The 24,249-nt window shown below is 34.4% G+C and overlaps 1 protein-coding gene and 1 pseudogene across 1 annotated transcript; both read right to left on the bottom strand.

Annotated features, from left to right (window-relative positions):
- Positions 1 to 7,077: 7,077 nt before the first annotated feature.
- LOC126687564 (uncharacterized) lies at positions 7,078 to 10,766 on the bottom strand (annotated as a pseudogene).
- A 5,219-nt stretch (positions 10,767 to 15,985) lies between these two features.
- LOC126687562 (protein STRICTOSIDINE SYNTHASE-LIKE 12-like) lies at positions 15,986 to 23,074 on the bottom strand. Its single transcript, XM_056106325.1, has 4 exons — positions 22,468 to 23,074; positions 17,040 to 17,437; positions 16,883 to 16,946; positions 15,986 to 16,716 (listed from the first exon to the last, which is right to left on the bottom strand). Exons 1-4 carry the CDS (start codon positions 22,752 to 22,754, stop codon positions 16,203 to 16,205), a joined length of 1,263 nt encoding a protein of 420 aa, XP_055962300.1. The 5' UTR covers positions 22,755 to 23,074; the 3' UTR covers positions 15,986 to 16,202.
- Between the last annotated feature and the right edge of the window lie 1,175 nt (positions 23,075 to 24,249).

Here is a 24,249-nt window from a genome sequence, read left to right as displayed (position 1 = left end):
AACTGATCCAAAAACGGCTTGAACACTCTGTTCATCATATCCATAAACGCTGCTGGTGCGTTCGTCAGACCAAAGGACATAACCAGAAACTCAAAGTGTCCATAACGAGTCCGAAAAGCAGTCTTAGGCACATCTACATCACGGATTCGTAGCTGATGATACCCAGACCTCAAATCAATCTTGGAAAAACACTTCGCACCCTGCAACTGGTCAAACAGATCATCGATGCGAGGAAGAGGATATCTGTTCTTGACAGTAGCCTTATTCAACTGTCTGTAGTCGATACACAGCCGAAAGGAACCGTCTTTCTTCTTTACAAACAGAACTGGAGCACCCCACGGAGAAGTACTCGGTCTGATGAACCCGCTATCCAACAACTCTTGTAACTGGTCCTTCAACTCCTTCAGCTCTGCAGGAGCCATCCGATACGGCGGTATCGAAATCGGAGCTGTACCAGAAACAACATCAATGCAAAACTCAATGTCACGATCAGGTGGTAATCCAGGCAATTCCTCTGGAAACACATCAGTGAACTCATTCACTATCGGAACACTATGCATATCACCACTATCAACCTCCAAATCACGCACCACAGCAAGAAAACCCTGGCAACCCTTGCCTAACATCCGCTTCGCCTTGATGGCGGAAATCAGATTCTTAGGTGTCTCTGCCTTTTCTCCCTGAAAGGAAAAAGGTAGATCACCTGGAATCCTGAACTCGACTGACTTCCCTCGACAGTCAATAGAAGCATAATGGCGTGACAACCAGTCCATCCCCAAGATAACATCAAAAGAAAGAACGTCAAGTATAATCAAATCAGCACATAATTCTCTACCCTGAATAACCACATGACAAGAAGGATAGACGACGTCCACTACTACACCTTCAGACATAGGTGTAGACACAGCTAGAGGTTCACTCAAAACAGATGGTGCTCTACCCAATTTCCCAGCAAAACAAGTAGAAACAAACGAATGGGTCGCACCCGCATCAAATAATACCAAAGCATCAGTAAAAGAAATCGGGATGGTACCTTGCACCACAGCGTTTGATGCACGCGCATCTTGAGGAGTGAGTGCGAACACTCTGGCCTGACCCTGCGGCTGCTGCTGTGAACTCTGTCCAGTACCATAACCGTTGGAACCTCTACCTCCGTTACCACGGCCACCAAAACCTCTACCACCAGAACCACGGCCCCGCTGGCCACCAAAAGATGCTGCAGGTTGAGAGTACCCTACAGACTGTGTAAACGCAGGTCTCTGCTGCTGATAAGATGACTGCGCCACACTGGAGTTAGACACCTGCTGCCCAGATGTCGGACACTCCCTAGAAAAATGACCCGGCTGGCCACAAGTGAAACAACCTCCAGGAGCTAACTGGCACTGACCATAATGCCTACGTCTGCAATTCTGGCAGAATGGAATGTTCGATCCACCACTGTACCCGCGTCCTGAACCACGGTTGCTCCCACTACTACTGGAACTGTACGGAACACTCCTGGCACTATGCCTTCCTTTGTTGTGAGTCCGTCGACTCCCCCTGTTGGCCTGAGAAGAGCCACTGTAGTAATTCCCACTACTATGCTGCACTGGGGCCTGCTGCCCCCCACTAGGAACGTCACTCTTTCCCTTCTGATTCTGGAAAGGGTCAGAGATCGTCCCAAACTGAACCATCGAATTCTCCATCCGCCGCGCACTATCCACTAACCGGGCAAACTCCATGTTTGTCCCTATCAGCAAAGGGAGAAACTCCGAGCCTAAACCCCTAATATAACGGTCGTTCACTCGCTCTTGATCACCCTGTAGATCTGTAGCAAACCGCCCCAAACGTACAAACTCAGTAGTGTAGTCTGTCACTGATCTATCCCCCTTCTTCAAATTTAGCAGCTTTTCTCTGAAACTCTCAGTAACAGAGAAGGGTAGATAGTAACCTCTGAACCTGATCACAAAATCAGCCCAAGACAAAGTATCCATAACTGGCCTGATGTTATCACGATACCAGTCCTTAGCTGGACCCTTCAGCGACATCTCCACAAGCATCACTGATTGACGATCAGAAGCTTGAATCCTCTGACTGTTGTACTCAAATTCTTCCAAAAAGTCAAGAGCATCCCCAGTACTATCAAAAGAAGTCGGATTCAACTTCAGGTAGGTCATCACCAACTCTCTGTCTGTTGGAATATGACCGACACCAGCAAGTCCACCAATACCAGCTACAGCACCAACCTGAGGTTGCTGTTGCTGCGCTAACTGACCCAGTATATTACACTGATTCTGCAGTAGAGCCTGATTGTTCTGCATCTCGACAACGCCAGCCAAGAAAGTAGTGAAGTCGAACGCTTGCATATTTGGTACTTGTTGCACCTCTGGTGCCTGCTGCACATTCGGTGCCTGAACACCTGCTGCACCGCGTACTCTAGCTCCACCTCTACCAGCACCAGCTCCTCTGCCTCTACCAGCACCTCTACCTCTGCCAGCACCTCCACCTCGACCACGTCCAGCATTAGCCTGAACAGGTGGTACGTTCTGATCGACTTCCATGGAAATCGCATCATCAGCCACAGCTTTTTGCTCTGCCGCAGCACGAGCACGAGTACGAACAACGTTGTCCATATCCTAAGATTGAACAACAACAATTTAAATAACAAATATTTCATACCCAAGTATGAACAAAACAAGCAACATATAGGATTTCCCAAGAAATCAACAGCAATAAAATGTTCACCCAAGTGAAATAAAATTAACATTTAACAACATCAAATCAACATACAATGACTGACTCGACGCAATCCTATTGGTGTAGGCAGAATGTTTTAAAATCAAAAGATGACGGTTTTAAAGACATGACAGAATCCTATATCCGCAGTAGTTCCTAAGACACAACAATACTTAACAGAGTAAACACATAGCAAGCAATGGCCTTGGTTTGAAACCAAAGCTCTGATACCAAGTTTGTCACGACCCATTTTCATGAATCGCGACCGGCGCTAGGGTATGGGTAAAGAAGTACCGAAACCCGTAGCTAGCCTTTCAATTAACAAAATAAACACATAAACCTGCAGAAAACCAATGCTCGGGGGGCAACCGAGACTTCAGCCTAAATCTAGCAGTTATAATATTCAACACTTAATATAACATGCTTATCCAATTCCGAATCTAAAATAGATTTATCATAAACCAATGTAAATAAAATAACATGCCAAAGCAATATAGCCAGTCGAACCAATCCGACAAATTGTCTAATAATAATAAAGACGTCTAGTTACTACTGCGGTCTAAGAATAAAACAGTTTTACAGTTTATTAAAAATAAAAGGAACCTCCGAGAAAAGTAAATGCGGAGATCACCAGACTCTCTCAGATCATAACCCTGGGAAAGATTTGGAAAACAACGGGGTCAGATATACTGAGATGAGTTCATACCACTATTTACATTTATTAAGTGGAAACCTTTAAAAACGTTTAAAACATTTAATAACGATATTACAGATAATAGTTGGAACCCTAATCCACAATTCTAAATAATAATCATAATCCAATAGGTCTGGTCCCGAGAGCTGAGCTACACCGAGTTACCACTGACCACACTTATACCAGAGTCCCGAGAGCTGAGCAACACCGAGTTACTCTACCTGGTCCCGAGAGCTATGCTCACACCGAGTTACCACATTTCCATATATACCTTACCCAGATCAATACCGGTGCGCACGCAGTCCTAATGATGCCCATTAGGTAGCATGTTCCAACTAAGAGCCATAATATAAAAACAGTTCGAAATATACGTACAGTATATATATTTAATATTAAAATAACAATTTACTTAATAAAGCGGTAAATAGTAAATATAAACTCACTGCTTGCTAATCCACGTGAAATACCGGCAAGCAACTAACTCTGGTTCGCCTCTGAAGCACGAACAGTAGACGAGTCTAGACAAATAAAATAATTATTAAAATCAGACCCTAACTCTAAAGAGTACTAGACACCACATAGGACTAGCACATATAACATGTCGGAATAAACAATCCAAAGCACACACAAATATAACCAATAGGTAATAAAGCCCAATTAAAACAAGTCTATTGAGTTCCCGCTTAAAATCCAATTCATAGATATTATTTAATAACTTTAAATAATAAATAATTTCCAAATAGTGGGTTAGCCGAGTTACCAATAATTACCAAGCTAACCTCACTGGTCGGGTGACCCAAGTCTAACCCGACTCAAAACAATTATCAATATAAACCCAAGTTTATATTTATAAAATAAATTAACAAAATAATAATCCATTTTAAAAGCGGAACTCAATAACTTCAATTTCAAGTAACCCAAGTTACAACCCCAAAAACTCAATCATATTAAGTTAATAAAAGTTTACGGACTAAATCGTACTTTTGCCAATTAGGGACTAAATTGTACTTTAGTCAATTTGATATCCGAAATCAATTTAATTGCTTTTGTTTATAATTAAAACAAAACATAAAATTACTAATTAAAAACTTAAGTTAAATAAGTTTTAAAACGTTTAGGGACCAAATTGTAATTTAGCCAATTTAAACCAATTTGAAATTTGAATTTAATTATAATTACCCGAGTAATTATATTAGCTAAATTTATAAATAGCAATCGTTTTCAATTTAATAACTATAAATCAAATCTAAATTCAAAAGTTAATATTAGACAATTGCTAAATTCTAACTTTAAGGGTTTAGTTGATTTGGTCAAAATAACTCAAGTAATCAAAATGGCTATTAAGCCATCTTCTCCATTTCAAAAGAAAAGGAATTCCCACCCTTGCCTAAACCTATGCTGCCATTGCCGAACCTTACCAACCTTCTATGTTTCAACACCAAACTCAACCCAAAATACATAAGCAATCATAAGGGATCACTATAATCACCAAGGATGGCAATAAAGCCATGGATCCTATGAACTTAGAATTAAACAAAGCAACACAGTAACTTATAATAAACGAAACCGAGAATTGTGAACATGACGGTTACGAAACTATGGATTCAATCCACAACCGAAAGCTAAATACAACTAACTAGCATTCCATGATTCACAATCATGATCTTAGCAAAATCAAGCCACAAGAAGAAGAAGGCATACGGCAGAAACAAAAAAACTAAAACAGAAATTATAAAGCTTTAAAACGTAAACCGTACGGCGATTGAAACGAGATCGATTACGTACCGTTTAACAAAACTGAGATAGGGAATCGAAGGTACATGAGTCTAGAACGTCTGAGATCAAACGGTTTCAGTTTCGATCTAGAAACGAACACACACGGATCAGAAAACCGAAAGGTGTTTAAAACAAGTAAACTGAAATTCAAAGGATCAAGAATACTTACTGAACAGCGCTCTTTGGAAGGTGATAACAGCTTCGATAAACAGCGAAACAACAAGAGGAAAACGGCTAGGGTTTCAGTGATGAGTGGTGAAGATTTTCTGTTTAGAAGTCGAGCTGATATAACGAGATGAAGTAGGTCGAAAATAGGTCGGAAGTGGGCTGGGCGAAGGGGTCCAAAAGGACAAACTGTTCTCGAACGGGAATGGCCATTTTTGGCCTGATCCCGTTCGAGAAAGGGCATGGTCTCGAACGAGACCAGGCCTGCAAATGGATTCTCGTTCGAGAATCCTTGGATTCTCGAACGAGAATCACAAATAATTTCTCAGGTCTCGATTGAGACCTGAGTTAACCAGAAGTGGTTCAACCACTACGGTTGAACCACAAACCAAGAAGAAATCCCTTTTTTTTTTAAACCGAACCAAAACGAATCGAACCACGAAAATCTACGAAACTTCAAATACCCCTCAAAACACATCCGGAACCACGTCGGAAATTAACAAAATAAATTTAAAATTTTACGGGATATTACAATTTTAAATAAAACACTTATTTTATTATAATATTTTTACTAATGGATATTAGAGAGTCCCATATATGAAAAAATGTTATAAATAAAGTTGAACCGAGTAATATTGTCATTAATAGAACACCAATTTATTCTCTAACCAATCTGAATAAAATACCTATTTACTCTCATATTTCTAATAATGAAACTTTGCAGCACAATCAATGGATAGCTACACAAAGTATCGTTTTCGACATTAGTGGTCAATAAGGAAAAATTACAAGCCAATAAAAATATTTCAATATGGTATTCCTAAAAAACTATATTTTCCCTTTATTAATTAATTGGCAGATAACAATCTTAATTAAAAGATTATTTTGTCTAACTTCAATTAAAAGCTTATTTTGTCTAACTTTAACTATTTACCCCATGTCATAGAAAATCTGAAAAGAAGAGTTCTAATGGTATACAATTTATAATATATGAGATTGACTTGAGATCCAATTCCCTTATACCAAATATATTACTAAAAAAATACACAAAAACCATTTAAACGATTAAATTAATTAAAAAAATATTTAAAAAAATTAGAAACTGAGAATGCTTTATATGGTGAGAATCAATGAGACTTCTAATTTTTTTCATAATTCATTTTCTTCTTGACATGAAGATTAACGAAACTCATCAAATAATTCAAAAAATGCACATATAAAAAAATATCGATGTACCAAAATTATAAGGCTATCCCTATAAAATAATTCTCAAATCTCAAGAATATAAAATATAGTTAATACATTCATTTAATTGGAAACAAATTAGACAAATTTTTAAATCAATGCCCATTAAAAAACAATGGAAAAATTCATACAAAAACAATGGAAAAAAGAAACAACAGAAGAAGTTAAAAAAAATAAATGATGTGTTAATAAAGAAATTAATAAAAACTCAATACAATTATAGTATACAAATTTGATTTAAATAAAAAGATGAAACCTTGAAAGAAAAAGTTTACCTCTGTAAATAATATAACAAAAGTGATGGAGTATTAATTAGTTTAGACTCTTTGATCTTCATTTATGAGAACTAATAAAAGATCTGTTTTATGAAACTACAATAAAAGGCGGACATTTTTTTTTTCACAAATAAAAGTCCTTCATATTTAATTTGTAATAATACAAAAGAAAATGTCTTACATTTGATGAATGAGTATAAAATTATTCAATTCCTAGCATAGAGCACAAGATCAAACATCGAATTTATTCATAATATTTATAAGAATAGAAAACCTGAAGTTTATGTTTTCAAGTGGTAATACTTGTCCAACAGCTTTTCAGAATATTTTCCAAACTTTTTAGAACAGTTTGCCAACTTCAGCTCTTTGTGAATATGCATATCCTTGGGAAAGTTGAGTTTTTCATCCCAATCAGATTGCATGAATAATGCAAATGTTGATCGATCAACACCAGAAGCCTCCACTCTTTTAGGTGCCCGGAAACAGTGAGGTGTTGCACATAGATAACCGTTTGATAGTATTTAAGTGGTTTCACCAACTTGGAATGCTATCTCATCTTCTCCATAGACAACCTTTACTATTTGATCAGTTCGTGTTCTAATGTAAAGACCAGCAGCACTATCAGGGCAAGGTATATCTACACCATGATGTCTCTCTTAAAAAATGCACAAGTCAGACCTGTTAGCGAACCGTGGTCCATCCACACCAAGATGATACAGAAGGACCATCTTGGATAGACTCACTCTGTTTTGCTGGGAAATATTAAAGCAACCTGCCCTTGTGACACCGCGAGCGGAGAAGTATCTGTTATAGGCCTTCATTTTTATTTGTATTCATCCCCTTGGATACATATTTATCACAATGATAAGCTAGCATCGATCCAACATCAACAATCAGCTTTCCAAGCCTTTTGAAAGCAACTTACAGTTCTGGCAAAATGTTATCAGGCCATATATTAGGTCCGCAATAATGAGGATGTCGTTGTATCAAATAAGCATCAGTAGCTGGCATATCAAATATTGGATTTGCATAGTAAGATCCTTTAAAAACATCAGGTTTCCATGACTCCATCCAAAATTGTACCTACTCTTTGGAACTTCAAGTTCCTTCTTTTTTTTCCAGGAAGGTTGGCCAATCTTGATGAAAGATGTAGAAGGTTGCAGCGTAATGACGGAAAGCCAGGAACATCGTAATTGATAGGTGTTGATATAGATTAAGAAGTTTAGTATAAGTTAAATAGTCATTTAAAAATTAAATTTAAATAGATGTTTTTAAAAAAGTGGGAACTCACCAAAAAGCTCTATTTGGTGAGAATGAATGAGAGGGCTCCATTGGTCCTCTCAATTATATAATATATAGATTTATAGAGGTTGCTGGTGACCTAGGGTTTCTAAGAGATTTAGTTATATCAGGTTTTTGAAAGAGTGTGGAAGGGTAGAGTTAGGAGTGTGAAAGAGTATTAAGTGATAAGTTTTTAGGTGTTAAGATTAGTTAAAACTTCTATTTATTAAATTAAATTTGGATTATTTCTTAAAGGCTAAGTAAAATATGGTTAAAAGTCATTTTTGGTTCTCGAAAGTACTAAAAACGCTTCTAGGACCCCATGGATTTGGATATGGTTAATTTTGGTCCATCAAACTTGCAAATTGGCCCATAAATTTCTAAAATATTGCAATTAAACTTAGACTATAATTTATTTGGATTTTAATAGGCTATTTACGGATAATTAAGTTTTAACACCTCAAGTTTGCAGTTATGCACTGATCACGCCTGCTTGAATTCAAAAAACCGAATCGATAGCTCGTCACTCGGAAAATTTTCTCTGAAAATCATCATTGGACGCTTCAGTCCTTTATCACTTTTTACATGTCCGAAAAATAGGTGTCTACACATCATTGGACGCTTCGATCCCATTTTTCTTTATTTTGATTGCTAACATGCTGGTTATGTAGGTTCTTCTTTTATATGTTGAGCCTTTCTATATTAAAGATGCGGTCTGTGCAGTAAAGGGAGGGGGTTGGCGCTGGTCGGTGGGGGCCGACAGTGATGGCTAACCAGAAGTGCTACTAGTCAGAGGCGGCTGGCCAAAGGTGCTCGGTGGTGAGGATGGCCGCATGTGGTGGAAGTGATGGTCGGAATTTAGAGTTTAGAGTTTAGGACGGGTTTGGGTTGGGTTGATTTAGGATTAGTTTGAGATTAAATATTTTTTATGATTATTTTTGGGTAATTGATTATTGGAATTACTAAATCTTTCTAAAATTATAAAATGGTAACTGAACTTTAACTTATAAAAATGGTTATTAAATTTTTCAATTTGTGATTGGAGGAGATTTTTAAGTTATTTTTGGTATAAGGCAATGAATATTTGATTAATTATTACAAATAATGGGGTATTAAACTCCCTAGATTACTATGGTTATCGCAAATTACAGAAAGGTCACCAAACTCAATTTTGTTATAAAAGTGTCATTAAACTAACCATTTTGTTACAACGGGGTGTCACCCTCATGAAACTCACCGTTTTTGATGACATGTCTTGCCGGATTTGTCCAAATTATCTAGGTTTCATTTTCCACATCAATAAATAAGTCTCTAAATAAATATTAGTTTAATAAAAATCTAGGGATCATTTTGGACCCTTTACATTTTTCATCTTCTTCCTCTACACCTAAACAAAGTGACCAAAATCCTAAAAAACAATTCTAGCTGTCGGCAGCCACTTCTACTTTCTTTCCCGCCGCATCCTTCACCATCTTCTTAACACGCCATATACCTTTCACCTTATTCTTTACTCGTCATACCGCCAAAAATACGTTTCTTCCGAGACGAATCAATCTGCATAGGCCATATCACAATCGTATCTAAGTTCATCAGTTAATTTGTATAGGCCATATCACAATCTTTAAAATAGGAAATTACTGAAAATTTTGAAATAAAAGCAAGCAAACCAAGAAAAAAGACAGTAAGTTGCTGCTTTAATCAATGCCTGAATCCATTTTTTTTTTCAAAACTCAAAACAATTTGTCATAAATTACTTGACATCCTTCATTTCAGACAATACTCATCATCATCCCTCTCTGTTCCATCTCATGAGCACATTGCCCATCTTATTTTAGACCAAAACTCAGCACAGAAAGCTCTCCAAAATTTCACATAGGCTTCAAACCTACGTAATTCCACTCATCTCAATCCACCTACCAAGCTTTAATCCAAAAGCTTTTGTCTTTCAGACATTTCGACATTGTATACCAACTGTTAAAATCATTTTCAGAAATAGGTAGACACTACTAGAAAACAGCTGATTAGCGACGGAATTTGGCGACGGATGCCAATTCCGTCGCTAATCAGCTGTTTAGCGACGGATTTAGCGACGGACTATGTCCGTCGCTAAATCCACCATGTTTAGCGACCGATTAATTCAATTCGGTCGCTACTTTTGGAGGGAACATGGCGGGAACGGAGGCGCCAATTTGCTTTGGTACATTAGCGACGGATTATTTACGTCCGTCGCTAATTTTGTAAATTACCGACGGATATAGAGTTCCGTCGGTAAATCATCCCTTAATGAAACGATGCGTTTCATTAAGGGTTATGTTTTTACCGACGGAATTACCGACGGACTAGTTCCGTCGGTAAAACCTTAACCTAACTTACCCACTTCCTTTTTTCTCACTCTCAGACTCTCTCTCTCTCTTTTTTTTTTCCGCCGCTCTCCCTCTCCTTCTCTCCTTTTCCGGCGAAATCACTCTCCCTCTCCGCCCTCTGCCCTCTCTTTTCCGGCGAAATCCCTCTCCCTCTCCTTCCCTCTCTTTTTTCTTCACCGACCGCCTCCTCTCCTCCCTCTCTTTTTTCTCCGCCACCACTGCTCCTCTCCGGCGAAAGCATTCCGGCGCCATTTCTCTCCCTCCTCTTTCCGGTGAGTTAGTTTATATATTTTAATTGTTTTGTTATTTGTTTAATTATATAATAAAGTTGTATTTTTTTTAAATAGAAACCGCTGCCTGCCGCCCTCCGCCGCTGCTGACCTCCGGCCACCGGTTTTGTCCGCCGCTGCCAACCTCCGATCACCTCTGCTGTCCGCTGCCAACCTCCGATCACCTAGGTTAGTTTTTTTAACTTCAATTTTCAATTTTGATTATTATTAAGTTTAATTAGATTAGAAATTAGTGTTATAATTAAATTAGGTTATTCTAATTGTTTTAAATTAAATTACACTAGTTTATTTAGAGTAGTTAATTAAAGTAGAGATTAAATTATGTGTTTATTATAATTAAAAGAGATTAATTGAAATTATTAATATTTAATTTTGTTTAAAAAATATTAAGTTAGGTTTGTGAAAATTAGGTTAGTTTTAGTAAAGAAGGTTAATTTTTTTAAATGATTATATATTATTAGGCTAATTAAATTGTTGAATGGTGGGTTGAATAAATTATTATTTAGGTTAAATATTTTATTAGATTAATTAATTTGTTATAAAATTAAGTTAGTTTATAAAACTAAGGAACCTATAATTTTAATTTAGGTTAATTAATTATGTTAATTAAATAAAATTAGCGTAATTTATTATTAGCTAATATACTTAATTTGAAATAATTAAAATAAAATGATTTGTTGTTTATGTTGGAATCGAATATGTATTGTTTGCTTGCAGGATTTCCCTGAAAAATGGGTGATGCTCATTTTTAGGGGAAATGCTGCCGGATTTTCGTTAAAGATATTATATCTCTTAGAAAATTTAAAAAAACGTATCTTGATAAAGTATTAATTTGTATTGTTATGATAATCTGATCCAAAACTATTAATGTAGGTTTGTTTCTGACAATTGCTGATAGCCGCTGATCATAGCCATTGTTGTTTGTTTACATAGCTTATCTCCTATTTATTGCGGTTCTGCTCTTCAACAAGTAAGTATTACTGCATTTTTGTATTTCATTTTAATTAGTTAGAGTAAATTGAATAACTGTGCAATTTAATTAACAAAGATTTTATTCACACCGAATAAAATCTTACCTAGCCGTAGAAACCCGTCCCGTGTGTTCAAGAGATTGAACGACACGGGATTGTACGTGTGTACAGTTCGTAAAACTGCTGTCGTCTGCGTAATTTGATCACGAAAAAACATATATGTATGGATATGGTATAAAAATATTCGGTAGTTTTCTGGCGTATGTTCTCCGGGTGGCTATTTAATATAGGCTGTGTAACGCTTATTCCTTACGGAATATATAATTAGCGTTACACACCCTATATTATGTAATGCACCTGGGGAACGACGCCGGAAGGCTGCCGAATATTTTTTCCGTATTCATGCATATATCGTGATCGAATTATGGGGCGCCAGTTTTGCGAATGGGATAGGACCCTACCCTTTTAGCAGTCAATTACATTGACTTTGCTACTGAGCTTATGAACCAGTACCTAATTGTACGTCCTCCAGAAATGAATCCAGACCGCAGCTGGATGTATACGAGGCATGTTCGACATACCGCAGGATCGCGATCGGCTACGAGGCATAAGACAGTTATGGTATGTTTTTAATATTAATAATCGTGTTAAATATTTTGTTTATCTATTAATTAATTTGTTCATTTCATATAATAGACTGAGGAGCTTGGTCGAGAGCCCACTTTGGCTGAGTTGCATGTTCGGTTGCACCTGACCAAAGCAGATCGGACTGTCTTTGTTGACAAGAGATCAAAGGATAAAAATGTAAGTTTATTTAACCTTAAGTGACTGTTTAATATGACTTATATATAACTTTAATTATATAGACGTTGTTTATAGGATGTTTACGTGTTTGTTGTGGGTGTTGTGATTGCTGTTACTTATAGTTGAACAGAGTGTCTGTAGTTTTTGCAGGATGTCCCTGAAAAATGGGTGATGATCAAATTATAGACAAAATGCTGCCCAATTTTAGTTAGAAATGTAGGTTTAACTAATTTAAAAATTTGTATTTTTTAAATCTCAGGACCGTTTTCAGGCAGAGCTTGCTGCAGCAACACAGTCTCAGGCAGCTGGAGAAGGGAGTTCGTCGACTCCAGAGCCGATCGACGAGAACGAGCTGTTTTTGTCTCTCGAGGCAGTCAAGAAGCAGCGAGTCTACGGTATTGGATCGGCTTCAGCATCCTACATCGGCCAGAGCAGCGCTAGCCGATTGCGCCGCGGCGGATCATCCCAGCAGGGGAACGTTAGTACTGAGGACATAGAGCAGCGTATTGCTAGGGAGGTTGAGGAGCGGCTCGAGCAGCGGATTCGTACTGTGGAGGCGGGTTTCGAAGAGCGGGTCGAGCAGCGGATCCGTACTGTGGAGGCGGGTTTCGACGAGCGGATCCGTACTGAGCTTGCGCGGCTGATGACTACACTCCCACCCGAGTTACGCCCGCAGTTCCCACCACCCCCACCCCCTCCTGCTGATGACACCACCAGTTTAGAGTAGGCTTCTGATACACTTGGACATATTTATGTTTTTTGTTCGTATACTTTAATATTAGTGTTTTTTGTATGCTTTTTGACGTTTATATATATATATATTACGGATTTGGTTATATATATTTATTGTTTCTTATGTATGTGAATGGTATATTTAACAGGTCTAACGAATAACAGAAAAAATATGAAAATAAGCCGTAAAAAAATAAAATTTTGCCAACAATAGGTAATTTAGCGACTACCTGGTTTAACTTTAGCGACGGATTTTCCGTCGCTAATTAAACATGACACGACTGTTTCTTGCAGTTGGCGACGGAATTTTCCGTCGCCAATTGAAAGAAACAGCGACGGAATTGGCGACGGAATTTCCGTCGCTAAGTTAGCGACGGAAATTCCGTCGCCAATTCCGTCGGGAAATTGGTCGGTTGGCCGACCAATTTCCCGACCTCCTGCCTCCAACTTACCGACGGAATATTCCGTCGGTAAGTTGGCGACAGACAGTCTTTTGGGTCGCTATTACAATTAGCGACCCAAAATTTACCGACGGACCGAGTCCGTCGGTAATCCGTCGCTAATTGTAATTAGCGACGGATTTCAGGTGTTTAGCGACGGAAAAATCCGTCGCTAAACACCTGTTTTCTAGTAGTGAGAGTGCAACAACAAAATAAATATGAACACTAATGTACTAATTAAGCTAAAGAGGCCAAAACGAAGGCGGTTCGCGACATATTGTCGCTTTTAGCAGCAACCATTAAACCCAAAATTTTGCTCGTCGTTCGTTGATCTCAAGGCGGCAAGCGGGGGTTTGCAGGCAGCAGGCAATTGGCCGTTCTTTGATCTACAGAAAACTCAGCCCGTTATCACTGAGCCTCATCAAAAGTTGTATATAATATCAAATAGGTGAATAAATGAAGAAGAACGGAGCTGCTGCATATGGAGGTGATGGCAGGCGATGATGGTGAATGGAGAGGAAGAAGCGTCGGAGAAGAAAAAATGAAGAAGATGCGATAAATTTAGAGTAAATTAGATTTAATGGTTAATTATATTTAAGAACCCTGTAAAAGATAACGTTAGGTCCCTGTATTTTGATTTATGAATTAATATAATTTTTGAGTTTGTACTAAATAAATCTCGTCTAACGTGGCAATTGAGACTTGGATGATGTGGACAAATCTGGCAAGACATGTCATTAAAAATAGTGAGTTTCATACGGGTGGCATCCCATTGTAACAAAATGGTAAGTTTAATGACGCTTTTATAACAAAATCGAGTTTAATGACTTTTTTGTAATTTGTGATAACTATAGTGACCCAGAGAGTTTAATTTCCCAAATAATGCCTTATTAGAAATTGTCTAAGACGTCGTGCCACTCTTATCAACCTGCAGAATATCAATTTTTCCTCTCAGAAAAAGAAACAGCCCACCATCTGTTTTTTTAACAGTGTTTTCTCAAAGCTTGTGTGAGTAGATGCAATTTGACTTACACGGAACCTCTATTGGCAGATGCAATAAGCTTCGAACAAGCTTTTGCCTCGATCAAGAAGCACAAAGATCATATCATTATCTTTCAAAGTGATTCTCTCCTTTTGGTTGAAGGTTTCATGGTCATTCCGAAAGATCACTCTTATGTTGATGGCATTTTTTAGGATTGTAGGAACTTATTTGCTCAATTTTTTCAAATGTTATGTGGGAAAAAGGTTATTTATGCCCCTAAAGTTTGCCTATCGGATCAAGTGATCCCCTAAAGTCCGGAAAAGTTCAATATGCGCCTAACGTCTTAAAAAATGAACAATCATGTCCCATTTTTGACTTATAAATAAGACGTTAGGGGCCTGGTTGTCAAAATTGGGGGGCCTAATTGTTCACTTTTTAAGACATTATGGGCATATTTAAACCTTTTTGGACGTTAAGGGCTCACTGGATCCTCGAGTCGAACCTTAAGGGTATAAATGACCCTTTTTCCTTGTTATGTTGCTCTTTTTAAGAGATCAATGAATATGTCAGCCCATGTGTTAGCTGCATAGGCAAAGTTTTGAGTTATTTTGCTTTTTCCATTGTTATGTTGCTTTTGTATCGAGTTTGTGTTTCATGATGCAAAAGTTTGGTTTATTAGTTAAAATGATACCCAACCTTTGTACCTTGTATCGAAATGATATCTAACCTTTAATTTGTATTTTTTTAGTATGACGACTTCTACTATTTGTTTCACATCAGGTTTTTTTTTTATAAAATCCGGTCACTAATGACGTGACAACCAGAGTATATTTTTTTTATTTTTTTCCACATCAAACTGGCACATCAGATTCCATATCTTCTATTATTTGATTTGTACTTGTTAGTTTATATGATGTGTAAGATAGTAAAATAAAACTCTTGCTCTGATTGCCATGTCATTCAAAGTGGCCGAATTTTATAAAAAAAGAACGATCTGAAACAAATAATAGAAGTTATGGTACCAAAACCATACAAATTAAAGGTTGGGTACCATTCTGATATAAAGTACAAAAATTGTTACCATTTTGGCTAATAGCCCCAAAGTTTTTATTCTCAAGAAAAAAAAAGATGTTTTCTCCTTGATATTCACAGGATTTTATGTTTTTTTTTTAATAATTGGAGAGAGGAGCGCTTGTGGGAGGAATCAAACTCACGGCCTAGTAGTTTGCTACTTAACGCTTATACCATTTGAGCTATAGCTCGTTGGTCACATGATTTTATGTTAATAATGGCTTACATAGATCAATTTGTTTGAATAAAACGAATGCTGATAAGCTTGCCTTTCATTCACATAGTAAACAGTACTATTACATAGTAAAAAGCAATTACTTTATGTAACAACTTTTTATATGCTTATTATACCTTTTTATTTTTCATAGATAAAGCTATTAATGTAACAGCTGAGTATCTTAACGTCTAAACATAGTAGCAGCAAAATTCACATGCAAGGAGCCTGCATATAACGTCCCATTCATCTCTTGAACTTCACTAATTGCTTCAGTTTCATATGGACCTCTAAAGCTCACTACTTGCAGCACCAAACCATTCTCATTAAATCTGTATCCAAGTGGTAGCATCCGTGGTTTTGGCGGCGGCGGGTCTCGTAGAACGCTGACCGCCACCCAAAAATGCCCGTTAGCATTTTTTTTAATGTTGTCTGGCTTTCCTGGGAACGACCGTAGAATTTGTGCTGTATTAGCTCTTGGTCCTCTAAGCCAATATTTTTGGATTCTATTGGCTAAGAACTCGTTTACGAGGACGAATGATCCGTCTCTACTGACTGCTGTGCCTGCTGCTGCTGATAGGTTTCTCAGTAATACTGTAGCTTGTTTGGTACGTGGATCGTACATGAACAAGCTTCCTGTGTTGTCTCTGCTTTGAACCAGTCCTACAATGTCTCTGCACGATCGAATAGAAGTGTAACTTAATTAAGAATTGATTTGATACTAACTAGGAACATAGCACCCGAGACATGTCAAACATAATCAACCAAAATTTAGCTAAAATAGCAATTTGAAATTCGTTTTTTAGACTCGACGAGCTCAATCCAATAGTCCAAATATTATGACCTCAATTAGAAAAATGAGACCTGCAATTAGAACTCTTTTCGCGACTTGAATGTGTAGATATTTTTATATTTACCAACTTAATGTCTTTTACAAACATTCAATCTGTTATATTTTGATAACGAAACATAAATTTTCAAACGACAGAAGGTTATCATATCAGTTCAGGCGAAACCTTACCTATGTTGCAATCTGCCGAGCACATAGGTAAAATTTTGTCTATATTAACCTCCTTTTTTTTGTTGAAAAATGAATGTCGGACTATCAAAATATAACAAATTGAATGTCCGTAATTGTTCAGTAAAAATAGTATAATTAGATAATCACAAAAATATTCAAACCCAGAGTTTCCGGTAGTTTGATCGACGTCCAAGCCTGCAAGAAACTTCAAAGGAACGCCTTGAACAGAATTTAGAAGAGGAGTAGCTTGGCCTCCGTTAGGTCCGACAACAAAGAGTCCATTATTAGCATCCGCAATGTAAAGCTCTCCTGTCCTGTAATAAAATGCTATTCCTAGCGGCCTTCCACATACGGATTGAAGGCTTGGGTCTGTAGCTCCATCGCACTGTGATCTGTTCCTGTTTCGATATCAATAGGATGAGTTGCAGTAATATTGTAAAAATCAAATAGGCTTTTTTTTTAGAAAAATAGATAACATCCGAATAATGGAGTTTCATTTGTTAGATGTTAGTTATGGAAGTAGGGTTTGAGCTCACAACCTCCAAATGTACTTTGAGACGCCTTAACCGACTAGAGCTAGGCCCGCATTTCAATTGATGAAACTGAATCAATTAAGTTACTAATCCATCACAAATTTATAACGAGAAAATTAGGAAAAATACTCTCTTTTTGAAAATAATATGATTTTCTATCTCAATAAGGAAAAGATAGAGAAAATACCTCACTATTTTAATGTTTTTATTTTTTTTACTCTAACACATATTTATATTATAATTATACCTGCCTTTTATTATTATTTTACTCTAACCATATTTTTCTACTCTTAAGTGACAACTGTCACTTATTTTCTTTTTTTCTCTCTCCTTTTCTCTTTCTTCTCCATTCCTTTTCTTCTCCTTCTCTGTTCTTTTTTTTCGCCATTCTTTTTCTTCATTTTCTTCTTCTTCTTTATTTCTTCTTCATTTTTATTCTATTCTTCTTCATCGTTAATTCATCATTCCGCCGTCGCTCCGCCATCATTCCGCCGCTGCTCAGCAGTTTTTCATATTCAATTTTAACATTTTTTCCTCGGTTCGTGGTGATTAATACGATTTGTTTAACTTTCAGATCTAAATAAATTACTCTTGAATTTTCTCAATTTTAGATCTAAAAATTTGTATTAAAAACGTTTTTATACACAAAAAATGATTTTCTGAAAAAAAACTGCTTCTGATTATCATATGAGTATCATCACTGTATTATCATGCAAGTATCATCACACTGCAGAAAAAATCAATTTTTTTTATTAAAAAACAGCATCTGATTATCATGTTATTATCATGTCGTTATCATAACATTAATTATATGATTATGATAAGGTTATGATTATGCAAATGTACGATAATGATAATAGTATGATAGTGTTTTTATGATAATATAATGATAAACTTATGCAGTATGATAATATGATACTTATATGGAAATTTTTTTACAGAAATAGTGTCATATGATAATGTTTTACCATATGATAAAGAAATGATAATATTTATGGTACATATATGATAATATATATGATAATGTATGATAAAATAGTGTCTGATTATCATGTCATTATCATAACACTGAAGTATGATAATTAGATGATAATGAATTATAATAAGGTTATGATAACTGGATGATAACGTACGTAAATTAGAATTACAAAAATATTCATGACACCAGTATGATAATCAGATGATAATAAAATAATAAAATTATGATAATAGTATGATAATATGATACCTATATGTAAAAATATTACAAAACAATTATGATAATGAGATGATAATATAAAGGTAATATGTACCTGTATGAAAAAAAATAATTACAAAAAAATTATGATAACGAGATGATAATGTGAAGATAATAGTATGATAATATGATACATGTATGAAAAAAAAATTGCAAAAAAATTATAATAATAAGATGATAAGGTGAAGATAATAGTATGATAATATGACCTTATAATACTTTATTATCATACAATTTTCTTCACATTATCATCTCGTTATCATAATTTTTATGTAATTTTTTTCATATAGGTATCATATTGTCATACTGTTATCATAATTTTATTATTATGTCATTGTCATAACATTATCATTTAGGTACAATAATACATTATCATCTCGGTATCATATGATTATATTATGATAACGAGATGATAATACAGTGATAACAACATGATAATCAATTTTTTTGTAGAAAATCTTTCTTTATACACTGTTAAGATAACAACATGATAATACAGTGATACTCATATGATAATCAGAGACTGTTTTTTTTTTATAAAAAATCATTTTTTTCTACAGTGTTATGATAATCATATGATAATCAGATGCTGTTTTTTTGCAGAAAATCGTTTTTTTTTCATCATAACATCGTTTTTCATGCGGATTTTTAGATCTAAAATTGAAAAAATATTCAAGAGTAATTTATTTAGATCTGAATGTTATAAAAATCACAATAATCTAAATGAATTAAAGAAAAGTTTGCTAAAATAAAATATGAAAGAACAATGCTGCGACGGTGGAGCGATGGAGAAACCTCGGCGGAGCGATGAGGGAACGAAGAAGAAAGAAAGAAAATGGAGAAGAAATAAAGAAATAAAGAAGAAGAAGAAAATTGACGAAAAAAAAAGAAACAAAGAAAAAGAAAAAGAAAAAGAGGAGAGAGAGAGAAAGAGAGAGACATATAAAAATATGACAGCTGTAATATGATAAGAGTAATAAAATATAATTAGAGTAAAAAATTAAAGAAAGGTAAGTATAATTATAATACAAGTATGTTTTAGAGTAAAAAAATTAAAAGCATTAAAATGATGAGGTATTTTCTCTATCTTTTACTTATTGAAATATGAAATCAAATTATTTTAAAAAATAGAGTATTATCCTAATCTTCCCATTTATAACATACTAGTGTCGCTTTACGTGTTTCACACGTGGCTCGTAGTGTGACTCGTCAAATATTTATTGATATATTAATTAACGTTTATTTATAATTTATGATATAATTTAATTTATTATATATAATTGTACCAACTTATGTATTTATATATGGTTAATATTAAATTATTTAGAACTTTCATCGGATTACAAAGTATTTTTAAGAGTTAGATAAAAATAATTAATTATATAAATTAATTACTCTAGAGTTTAATGGCTTATTCAACTCAGCTATTGTTATTAGTGGCTTATTACTAATAAAAAATTTGTTCAGCTATGACTATTAGACTCATGATCGCAACGCAGTTCAACTCTTCAGTCTAATAATCCAACATCATGCCACATTATGGAATATGAGTGTTTCGTAAACAGTCAACATGCCCATCTTTGGTGTGTTGCTTCTACAAATTAGTTAAACTCAAGAATTAAATAAATCAATTACATATAATATAACTCTATTCTAATTAGGACTCTAATTCTATTATATTTAGAATTATAATTATATTATCCCTTTAGCAACAAATTAAATACATAATTAATTAATGACTATAAAACCGTTATTTAGTAATATATTAGAAAGGGTTATTCGGTAAATTTGCCTGTCCCCCCCCCATCCGTGCTTTTATATATAGTACTAGCGTTTCGCCACGTGCTACGCACGTGAGCGACATTTACATGACCCGTTATATATTTAATAATAAATAAAATATAAAATGAAATAGTTTAGTTGTTAATTTTTATGAATAATTTTTTATTTATATGTGCTACACATGTAAATGATAATTATATGACTCGTTGTTTGATTTAACCCGTCATATATTTAATAATAAGTAAAATATAAAGTAAAATAGTTTAGTTGTTAATTAATTGTTATGGGTAATTTTTTATTTGTACGTACTCCACATATAAATGATAATTATATAACCCGTTATTTAAGTTAAATACTAATTAAATTATTAAATATAATATTAACATACTTGCAAATTAGAAATAAAAGACGCATATAAACTATTACTTTTAATAAGAACTTGATTAATATGACCCGTTGTCAATGGCGTAAAAATCTTACCAGTTCTAATTTAAACTTAAAAAATATAATCCAATGTCTACACCACTAATACATAATTATTATAGATTACTCTTATTAAAAGTAAATTTCTTATAACATTTTATTATTTAATAAACATTTTACCTAATAAATTACTTCTATATATTTAAGAATAGTTAAAATATTAAATGAAAGTGTGATTTTAATAAATTGTTGTGAATTATTTTTTTATTAGTTTGTGCTGCGCACGTGAGTGATACTTATATAATTTATTGTTTAATTATTAAATATAATATTTAAGCTATAAATAAATTATTATATAAATATTTTTATTAAAATTAAAATTATAGCATACAAGTGATATTTGTATGTCTCATTACATATGTATAGAGCTGGCCATTGGCCGGGTCAGCCCGTAAATCGGCCCGGCACTGGCCAGGTCAAATCCGGCCCGAAATCGGACTAAAACCAGCCCCGAACAGTGGAAAGACCAGTTTCGGGCCGGTTCCAAATATTTTGAACCGTGAATCGGCGGTTTCTGGTTATCGGCGGTTCCGAGTCAATTTATTTATTTTATTTTATATTAAATTATAGAATTTGTTTCTTTTATAAATTTTTTCTGTTTTACTAAGTTATGCATGCATGGGAAGAGAAAAATGTTTCTAAGCCTTTATTTATCACAATTGTTAGAACTGAATATTATGTGGCCACGATATTAAGAGACCATTACATGTACATATTAAAAAGGCTTCTATAATTTATAAATAAATAGAATTACACTTAATTATTTCTCGTCTCATTAAAAGTATTCCCTTATTAAAGTTAAATTCTTAGTTGATTACTCTTGGTGATATTCTTTACTGAAATTCGCCTAACAATTAGATACTCCTGTTTAAAATAAACTCTTCCTTAAATATATGTATCTTTATTAACCTATAATATTTTTATTTTGTATTTAAAATAAACTTTTATTAGTTTTATATTTTTTAGTATCAAGTATACCCTTAATGAAACCTATTATCGTAATTTTGTCTGCCCCCCCCCCCCTCCCACATATAAGATAGTTATAGATAGATTATAGATAGATAGATATATATATTTAGTTCCATCATAAATTTCTAATAAATCTTATGCCGGTATTTCCTTTGATAAATTTGTGATGGATTTAGTTTTGTAATGAAATTATGATAGATTTTTTATAGCATTTTTTGTCATAATATAGTATATATGACGAATTAGAGACCGCATTAACCATCATAATCTTTTCATAAATTCAAATACTCGTTATACATTCTTCAAAATTTGGTTGTAAATTTATGATGAATTTTTTTCTCACAAATATTCATCATAATTTTACTGTTTTTTTTTAGTAAAATTCTTCGATATATTTACGTCTTGCTTGCTTAAAAAAATTTACCTGTTTTGTGTAGTGTAAGCAAACTCTGTAAAGTTAAGATTGGGTCCTTGATATTTGAGAATTCTACCATCAGAAGCGCCGGTGTATGGACCGCCACCATTCCAGTCAAAGGCAAGTGACTCCGGTCCGACAAGGGGTGTCGGCAAGTAGAGCCTTTCAAATGATGCTCTAGGATGAGCCATCGCAATGTGAACATGCAGCAAAAATATAAAAATGAGGCTCATGGATGCCATGAATATTAAAGAAACTTCACAAATTTTTAGCAATCTATCGTATTGGTATTGCATGGTATATGTAGTAATGGATCATCGAGAAACAGGTGAAGGAAAAAAAAAATTAAAACTGAAACCAAAAAGTTAGAAAATATGGTATAAAGTATTTTTATTTTTTAATTTGACTCGAATGTTTGTAATGATACATAAATGCTCTAGCTACATGTAAATTGCTTCATGCTTTGCAACGTTAAGAGACATGTGAGTTGTTTTCAATAAAGCCCTGATTGCATAAGAATATTATAGGTTTTTTTAGAAATATCTTCTATTATTAAAAATAATTGATTGTTTGATTAAAGAGTTTGCAATTATTATATTTGTATGTGATATACACTAAGTTAATCATATACTTAATTTAATAATATATAAAATAAAAACAAAATTTTCATATTTATCCACAATTTTAACATGACTTTTGCCAAATATATTCTTAATCGATTTGGAGGTGATGTGGCACAATATAATATACTTCATTTAAGATTAATTCTATACACATAGACGTATAGCATCGACACATCATTATCCAAACTATTGTGTATATATTTGGCAAATGCACAAAGATGATGGTAAATATATGTCACGATCTTTAAAAACATGGTAATAATTAACAAACAATCAAAAATTGTAGGTAGATAAGAATATTTTTTCTAAAATAAACTTTGCTTGCTCTCGCTAATTTCTTAATAAGATTTGGGATCATTATTGTTTTTTTTCCTTGTCTGATATTAGGCAAGATGTATTAAGGAGGAGTAATTATCCCACTTAATTATATGTCACGTCCTTTTACAACACATTTCTCATGTGTTAATAACTTTCACTGTTTTAATTAAACAATTAACACATGTTTAAAACAAGACAACATATTTATACATGTGACTATATGATAGATATATCGGCTACGTGCAATAAATTTTTCTTTACGGACAAGTACATAGAATGTTATGTAAGCAAATATATATAAACCTGTTAGGCGTATCAAAAGCATAGTCTTAAAAACCAGTGTAGGGTCCTTGACCATGGGCATCAAAAGCAGTAGAGTCGGGATCCATGGCTGGTGATGGCAAATTGAGACGGCCGAATGTGTAAGAAAAGGAAAAGTAAGGAAGAAGAGAGAACAAAATGAAAAATATATTAAAAACCATGAGTGCCATTTAGCTAGTTATTCTTATAAAACGTAAAAGATAATCCTAAATTGATGTGTATATGTTGTTGCTTGCTGCCAGTTTATATATACACAGCCAACCAATACTTTAATTAATTGCTAGTGAGGCCACTCTCAATTTGCATGAGGGGAGTTAGTATAGAGTGCTGGCTAATTAAGTTAAAGTTAATATTTACGAATGATAAAGTCAACATATATATATATATATATAAGAGTTTTTTTATTAATAATGACCTTAGGATACAATTTGTGATAAATTAATAAATTCATACGCGTTTAAAATTTACATATAAATCATATTTTCAAGCATTTCTCCTTTAAGTTTTATCAATTATGTTATTGAAATTG

This window comes from Mercurialis annua, linkage group LG6, assembly GCF_937616625.2.
Source record: "Mercurialis annua linkage group LG6, ddMerAnnu1.2, whole genome shotgun sequence".
NCBI lineage: Eukaryota > Viridiplantae > Streptophyta > Magnoliopsida > Malpighiales > Euphorbiaceae > Mercurialis > Mercurialis annua.
Note: the sequence above shows the minus strand (reverse complement) of the source record. Positions and strands in the feature narration are given on the sequence as shown.

Excerpts from the sequence above, each read along its gene's own strand:
- LOC126687562 (XM_056106325.1), bottom strand. The coding sequence starts at position 22,754 with ATGCAATACCAATACGATAGATTGCTAAAAATTTGTGAAGTTTCTTTA. Across the intron at positions 16,947-17,039 it reads CTCGGCAGATTGCAACATAG|ACATTAAGTTGGTAAATATA; the intron begins GTAAGGTTTCGC and ends TGTTTGTAAAAG. Across the intron at positions 16,717-16,882 it reads GAAAAGAGTTCTAATTGCAG|TTACACTTCTATTCGATCGT; the intron begins GTCTCATTTTTC and ends TTCTTAATTAAG.